This window comes from Sinocyclocheilus rhinocerous, unplaced genomic scaffold (genome assembly GCF_001515625.1).
Source record: "Sinocyclocheilus rhinocerous isolate Xijiao unplaced genomic scaffold, SAMN03320098_v1.1 scaffold2647, whole genome shotgun sequence".
NCBI classification, from domain to species: domain Eukaryota; kingdom Metazoa; phylum Chordata; class Actinopteri; order Cypriniformes; family Cyprinidae; genus Sinocyclocheilus; species Sinocyclocheilus rhinocerous.
The window spans coordinates 574,535-583,333 of NW_015639108.1; the positions used below are offsets into that span (position 1 = coordinate 574,535).

The following is an 8,799-nucleotide window of genomic DNA, read 5'->3' on the forward strand; positions in this document are numbered from 1 at the left end:
TATATATCTTAATTTTTTATTTCAGTTTTAGTTTGTAATTTTAACATTTCCATGGCAAAATGTCTAATTTCCACAAGTTTCGCAAAGTTATCACAAAGTTTTGCATCAAATACTTATAATTTATTTAGAAGCTTTATTTCAATGACTGAAATTTGTTTTTAATGTTTTTATTTACAACAACCACACCAATTGTGACAAGATAATTATTCCACTTATATTAATATAAAGACAAATATTTATAAAAAATTCCAAGTTTTCATCCAAAAAAACAGAACCCAGTAACTCAAACTTAAATTTTAACTAGTCAAAAAGAATATGAGGTGATAACGATAAACAAACATGGAACAAAATTCAGAGCTGTGCAGAAAATCAATAAATATGTGTCAGCCAATCAAGATGAAGAAATTTAACAATAAGAATTAAACCAATAAAAATCAATGTAAAAAGCAAAATATTGTGGTATTAAGTATAAGCATTTTTACTAATGTGACCAAGACCCCGTGGATGGAGAAAAATAATACCAATCAATAACATTTTACTTTTAAACATCCAATAACATCTTTTAAACATCCAATCATATCCTCACAGATAATCTTAGATCCCATCCTACAATAGTGAATATTCTTTTATTCAGTTGTGAATAGTATTCCATGTTGCCTTCAGTTACAAAATGTAAAAATGACATATAAACAAAAGCTGTTTTTATTCATCAATACATAAGTGAGAATTCTGGGTAATCCTGACCTGTCATGTTGTAGTGCATCCAATTGAGCATGATCTCTGGGGCACGGTACCATCGGGTGGCAACGTATCCCGTCATCTCATCGTCAGTCAGCCGGGCCAGCCCAAAGTCCAGAATCTGAGCACAGATAGCAGAGCAAGCATTAGCCATAAACTAGACTTATCAGCGCTCATATTACACTGTGTTGGTCAACAGAGCATAATAATAACAGATGTGACAGTGTAAAAAGCAACAGATGATGATGATGATGATGATGGCAGAGCTCTTGGCAATCAGAGCAAGCTTAGATTAACATGCTCTCACCTTAAGTTCACAGTCTTCATTTACAGCCAAGTTACTGGGTTTAAGATCCTGTATGATAGGAAAAGATGAGCAGAGAGAAGGTGTAAGTGAGAATCACTCCATGTTTTGCTACAAATGGCTTTCATGCACTAATAAAAGTCATCCTGGGAGCTGAAATCAGGTCACGGAAGAAATAACCTCAATTATAAACCATAAAGGTGTTTACACAAGCAGTGGTGCAGATGAAACCCTAAAACCTGCAACAAAACTCACATTCTGGACTAATGAGAAGAAAAACAAATTCGTACTGACAGCTATAAGTTTCAATCAAATCTGTCTAAAATTCTCACTTGCATTTCCATCCCTACACATCTTAAAGGAACAGTTCACCAAAAATGGACATTTGCTGAACATTTACTCACCATCAGGCCATCCAAGATGTGGATGAGTTTGTTTCTTCATCGGAACAGATTTGGAGAAATGTAACATTACATCACTTGCTCACCAATGGATCCTCTGCAGTGAATGGGTGCCGTCAGAATGAGAGTCTAAACAGCTGATAAAAACATCACAATAATCCACACCACTCCAGTCCATCAATTAACATCTTGTGAAGTGAAAAGCTGTGTTTGTAAGAGACAAATAAGACGTTTTTAACTTTAAACCATTGCTTCCAGCTAAAATATGAGTCCTCTATCTATAATATTGCTTTCTCCAGTGAAAAAGTCATCTCTTCTGAATCAGGAGAGTAATCTGCACAGATCAAGCAACGTTTACAAGCAAAAACAGTCCAAAACAGTGTCAGTGGATTTTGATGTGAGATTTTGATGTGAGATGGACTTTTTCACTGGAGGAAGCATTATTATGGATTATGGACTGGTATTTTGGCCAGAGTTAAAATGTCTAATGCTAGGTTTGTTTCTTACAAACATGCAACTTTTGGCTTCACAAATCATTAATTAATGTACTGGAGTGGTGTGGAATACTTGTGGATTATTGTGATGTTTTTACCAGCTGTTTCATTCTGACGGCACCCATTCACTGCAGAGGATCCATTGGTGAGCAAGTGATGTAATGCTACATTTCTCCAAATCTGTTCCAATGAAGAAACAAACTCATCTACATATTGGATGGCCTGAGGGGGGAGTAATTTTTCAGCAAATTTTCATTTTTTGGGAGAACTATTCTTTCTATTCAGTGATTAAGCCAGAAATTGAATAAATGAATCTCTGAAGTGAATTTATAAAGGAGGATCTCTGTAGTTTTCCCCAGATATTTTATTAAGTATATAATGTCCATAAACTTTAATATTTAATAAAATACCTAAAATAAAATATAATTTTTTTTAGTTTCCAAAATATGACTCTAAAACAACACTAGAGACTATTTAAAAAGTAATAACCTCACATTGCTCATAAATAAATGAAGTAATGAACAGAAAGTGTGGTCTACTCACTCTGTGGATGATGTCTGCTGAGTGAATATACTGCAGAGAGAAAGACAGATGAACTCACTTCAGTCAAATACAGAGATCAATGAGAACCAATTACCTGCAGGCTAAACGTCTGAGCGAAGCACACTTTAGATCAACACGTTACACCAAAACAGTCCTTCATACTCTAGTTCATTCTCCTAAGTACTACGAACACGACATAATTATCTTTTAAATTAACACCAGAGAGAGTGAATTATAGCAATTGCGCAGTGAATGATGAAGAGCAGCGTTAAAGGGAAAAAAAGGTTAACAAAGTCATGATGTAGCGGAAGTAGCGACAGAACTTTTCTCCAGTGTTGTGACGTTCAGTACATCTGAGCAGTGTTGGGGGTAACGCATTACAAGTAACGCGAGTTACGTAATCAGATTACTTTCTGTCCAGATTTGAAAAGTAACGCAAAAGTAACATAACGCATTACTTTCCATAAAAAGTAACTAAGTACCGTAATTAGTTACTTTTTTTATGGAGTAACGCAATATTGTAATGCATTACTTTTAAAAGTAACTTTCCCCAACACTGCATCTGAGTGAAACAGATTATTGAAAAACAGTAGGGTAGGAACGTGGTTCTGTCCATTAGGGATGGGCATTTTTCAAAAATATTGTATTTGAATATTTGGGATCATAAAAAAACGAATATTCAAATATTACTTTATTTAAATAACGTTTAACAAAAAAAGACGTTATTTTTTAATTATCAAGTTTTTGTCACCATTTCTGAACAAGCTTACATATATATATATATATATATATGTTAGGGCTGTCAATCGATTAAAAATATTTAATCGTGATTAATTGCACGATCGTCATGAGTTAACTCGTGATTAATCGCAACTTAATCGCACATTTTTATCTGTTCTAAATGTACCGTAAATGAATACTTTTCAAGTTTTTAATACTCTAATCAACATGGGCATGGACAAATATGGATGCTTTATGCAAACTAATCTGGCTTTTATGCTGCATTACATCTTTACACATTTTTGAGCAGGCACAGAGCAGCATTAACTCAGCTCTGAAAACATAGTTCTTTGGTTGATTTTCTGATTGGAATCTTATTTATAACCTCTTATTATGAGGTTTATAACATTGAATGGTCCAATACAGTACAAGTGCACAATTGCAATGATTGCAATTATTCAATCTAATTGCAGATATTGTTGAGAACTTTAATAAACATAGCTTAAAAGATATTGCGAACACAACATTTCGGTATAATATAACGGTATATATATTTTTGAAGTCAGACCACCATAAAATGATATGTGACATTGAAGAATTTAAGAAATGTACATTCTACACATTCTAACATTCACAACAAAAATAACATATTACAGTTATACCAACTAAATTATCATATAAAATGTTGAACTCCAAAAATGAAACTAAAGTTAAGGAAAAATATATATATTTGAAAAAATATTATTGTATTCAAAATTATAGTCATTATATTATTTACTAATGATAATTAATCATGATATATTCTACCCCATGATTATACATGTTTGCAAAGCCTTCTTCTTAAGGTATATGTGTGCTTTAAGCTTACAATGCAAGTAACATGTACAAAAGAGATAATTATAATTATTAGTAAGACAATTTATCACCCAAAATTTCATAACTGCAACAGCTCATATGAAACTATTGCCAAGGCAACCAATTTTTTTCTATAATTCCCTGAATGTGCTCTTATTCTCTTTTGTATGTGTTAATTGTTTTAAGAGGCAGTTATATTATAAGGCAATAACATTTTGCAGGTTATTGCATATGTGCCTATGAGGAAATTATGCTGAGCGGATGAATCCGTGTTGCCATGGTAACTACGGATATTCCCAACACATGTGCAGCCACGATGTTCCTCACCCCTCCCAGAGCAGAACTCGACAGGTGCTGCTTTTCGATTATCGCACTGACAGCTGGATGCAAAGCACTTGAACGTAACCGGGTTTAACCGGTCCTTCACCACACAGTGGGCACCATCAGGACAATGTCTAATTAAGATTTTATTGAGTAATGCAGGGTTGTGCACTGGAGACACCTACACATTGAATAATTACCGCACGCCGCACGCTACTGAGGTGTGGCAGCTACGCCAGAGTAATTACTGGAGTGTGCCACTACATATCAGCTGTTACTCTGTTTCTCAGTATGGCTCAGAAACCACAGACCTGCAACCCATAATACAGCATGCAACCTTTTACAACAACATTTCCTAGAAGAACGTTTTTGATGCAGGGATGAAAACAGATAAGTTAACAATCTGGGAACTTAAGTCAGACCACCTTCTAGAATTAAACCAAATACTCACACGTCATTGAATCCTGATAGACAGGTAGAGGGCGTGAAAACATCTAGTAGACCAATTACCTGCAACAAAGACAAGAGTCATAGAAAATTAGTCTGAAACATGACAACATTATAAGGTTAAGGTCAAATCATTTAAAGTCTAAACTGTTTTTGTTCAATTCCTTGAGTGTGCACCAGAGTTATTTTAGTTAACTAAAACTTAAGCCAAAAAATAAAAATAAAACTTTTTGTTACTTGAAATTATGGAAGCCCATTTCCGCCACTGAATAAAAAATAAAGCAAAGTAACTGACTTTTTATTTCGCAATTCTGACTTTTTCTCACAATTGTGAGCTATAAACTCGCAATTGTAAGAAAATAGTCTTTTTTCCCCACAGAATTGGACTTTAGTTTATATCACGCAATTCTGACTTCAGAACTCGCAATTGCAAAAAGTCATAATTGCGAGATGTGTAGCGAATCAGCTCATGGGGAAATATGAATAATTAATCATAACTAGTTATAATTAATTATAAATATTTAGATCCGCTGTAGATATTTACTTGACCTCTCAGGGTCAACTGTCTGTCAATTCTAAGAACGTTAATTTCCTGGTTAAGGGAAATTACTTTCTTACTGTACAATTCTACAACTCGCAATTGCGAGAAAAAAAAAGTCAGAATTGTGACAAAGTGTCGCAATAACTTTTTTCTTTTTTAATCAGTGATGGAAATGGGCTTCCATATGAAAAAAAAAATGTTAACTGAAATAGGAAAAAAAATAGCAAAAGAATAAAATACTTTAATTCAGCTAGTTCTCAAGGAAACATTTCCCATTTTCATTTAGTTTAACGATGTAATAAAATAACTAAAACTAATAATGAAATAAACTATACAGACATTATAAATAAAAAACTAAATATTAATAATTAAAAAATTAACAAAAAATGTAATAAAAACAGAAAATAAAAAAATAGAAACTTCAAACTAAGGATGTCCAAATCAGGTTTTTAGAGGCTTGTATTTTCTGAGTCACTTCAAATACATTAAAGTTAAAAAGTTATTAAAATCAATCCAGTTTATACAGGGATGTGCAGAGAGGGGCTCAAAAGTTCGAAGCAAGACACAACCCATAGCAACGCATTATGACAACGACATCTCAGATAGATAAGAATTAACTGTAAATAAACAATTTTCAAGTGAATTGTTACAAAAGTGCTCATCAAATACGTTAAACACAGAAGCGGGATTAGAATATTAGATACCAATCAGTTAAAAAAAAGCTTATTCGGCCCTGAGATTGGCTCGGGACATCCCGAATTCAAACTATTAATAAAATCTATAAAAGTATCTCATTGTTAATAAAATAACACTGGTGTACAATTCTGCACTTTAAACACATGTACAAGAAAATAAGCTGTACTTGTACATCATCTGTCATGACTGCCGTTGTTTTCTTGATGTTGGTGAGCATGCGGCCCACTGCGGTTCATCTCAGAGGAAATGGCACACAGAGTGAGATGTGTTGCATCCTCTGTGAAACTTTCATTTAGATTTTGTGTGGGCATTACCTTTATCTCTCTCTCTCTCTCTCTGCAAGAGGAGGAGTGGGTGAATTACATACTGGTTAAACTGTTGTTGCACTTCTGCCCACAGTAACATTTGTAAACTTTGGCCAACCTTGGCTGACAGACAGTGTTTTGGGCAAAGCGGCAACCATTAATTACACTTCCGTTCAAAAGTTTGGGGGAAGATTTTTTTATAAAGTCATCTCAATTATTCTCCAAGGCTGCATTTATCTGATAAAAATACATTGCAAACTGTAATATTGTAAAAATGCAATTCTGATTATTATATATATGTTGAAAACAGTTGTGCAGAGTTTTCCTCATTCATTCTGGTTAGTGGTTTACATTCCGTAAGCGCACGTGATCAGATCGCAGACACAGCAACAACACCCGGACTCTGTTATAATCATTCTCGGGGACTTTAATAAAGCAAACCTCACACGTGAACTGCCATAATTCAAACAACACATTATATGCCCCACCAGAGACAAAAATATTTTGGACCACTGCTACACCACAATAAAGGATGCGTATCGCTCCGTCCCCAGAGCAGCTTTAGGCCTCTCTGACCACTGCCTGGTTCATCTTCTCCCAACATACAGGCAAAAACTTAAATCTGCTAAGCCTCTAGTAAGGACTGTAAAGAGATGGACCAATGAAACAGAGTGGGTATTACAAGCCTGTTTCGACTGCACTGATTGGAGCGTTTTTGAATCATCTGGTTGGTGCTACAGAGAACCGAACACCAGGACATCCAGGCACAAAAAAAAAAGTTTCTTTCCCCAGGCAATCTACCTCATGAGCAGTTAAATGCTCTCCCCATTGTGCAATACCACTTATATTTATTTGATACCACCTATCTTAGTCCATCCCTACATCTTACTCTATTCTATTCCATCTATAGCACACGTGAAGACCTTAGCTTCTGTGTGTGTGTTTTTCTCAAACTAAGTGGTAATATGCTCATGAAAAGACTCTGAGCAGTTGGAGATGAATTTCATGCGTTCATGTCGTCATAGGCTGAAAACACCACGAGTGGCACGCATGCTGCTTCAGTATATTTGTAGCAAATGAAGCCATTCATTCACACGGAGAAATGCAGAACATGCAGGATTCATATTTAAATAGTCTTTACGCCTTTAATATTTACAGACATTAGTCTATATCATTGTGAAGACCTTAGCTTCTGTGTGTGTTTTTCTCAAACTAAGTGGTAAAATGCTCATGAAAAGACTCTGAGCAGTTGGAGATGAATTTCATGCGTTCACATCGTCATAGGCTGAAAACACCACGAGTGGCACGCATGCTGCTTCAGTATATTTGTAGCAAATGAAGCCAAAACATGCAGGATTCATATTTAAATAGTCTTTACGCCTTTAATATTTACAGACATTAGTCTATATCATGATTTGATTTAAGTGTACTGACCTACTTTTGATTTATTTATCCAAAATTTGACAAATTCCGTGACATTCCGTGTTATTAATGACTGGATTCCGCGATTCTGTATACGCTTTCCGCATCACGGAAACATAAGGACCTATATCCTGAGGCATTTTGAACAGAATTAGATAGATCTGTCGTAAAGATATTTAAAAAGGCTATAATCATGAAAAAGAAAAAAAATTTTTTTTATATATATATATATATATATTAAGCACAACACGTACATTATGCAGTTTTGATTTGCAGTGCAGTGCATTATACATTAATAGTGCATAATCTCTCCCCTTTCCCTCATTAGCTCACAGACAACGATCAATAGTTTCATAACGCACAGTGCTGGCAGAAGATGTGAGGATGCTCTAATAGTCATGAGAGAGGAAGTACAGGAAGTCACAGATTTTGAGGAAAAGAAAAGAGGTTCAGGTTCTGTGAGAACTTCAGAAATGCAGTACAAGCCTTTCAAAAGAGGATCTGTATTGCATATGTCAGTGAAAAAAAAAAGAGCTGAAAACATCTCTTACATTCTCGTGTTTCATGTGTTTGAGGAGCCGCAGTTCTCTGTATGTGCGCTTGGCGTGGATGATGGACTGGAACGGCCGGGACAGCTTCTTGACTGCGATCCTCAGGCCTGTCTTTGTGTCTAACGCGGAGCTGCGGAAAAAAGAACAACATGTTATGGATTCGATCAACACCGCAGACTGCAAGATTACCGGAGAGTTTACTCCAAGATTCACAAGCATTCCAAGGAAAAATGATACTGTAGGAACGTTTTGTTAAAGGAAACCTAGGAACATTCCTAAAGGGTTATGTTTGAAATGGTAAGATCATTGGAAATGGACATCTGAAATGCTCCATTACCATAATAGAAGTGGTGTGTTTTCATACAGCAAGAGTAAGAACAAGAATTCTCATATACTATTTTTTTTATATGAAGTAGTTGTAAAGAGGTGGTTGTCAGGGCATTGCTATGTGGTTGCTAGGG

At 35.1% G+C, this 8,799-nt stretch overlaps 1 protein-coding gene across 1 annotated transcript in view; it reads right to left on the minus strand.

Annotated features, from left to right (window-relative positions):
• Positions 1-8,799, minus strand: part of LOC107751017 (mitogen-activated protein kinase 14B-like) — a 28,242-nt gene that overhangs the window by 7,527 nt on the left and 11,916 nt on the right. The window contains exons 3-6 of the mRNA XM_016566589.1: positions 4,830-4,886; positions 2,481-2,510; positions 1,046-1,093; positions 745-859 (exon numbers count right to left, since the gene is read on the minus strand). Of these exons, the coding sequence (XP_016422075.1) occupies positions 745-859; positions 1,046-1,093; positions 2,481-2,510; positions 4,830-4,886 (250 nt within the window). The remainder of the gene's footprint in view (positions 1-744; positions 860-1,045; positions 1,094-2,480; positions 2,511-4,829; positions 4,887-8,799) is intronic.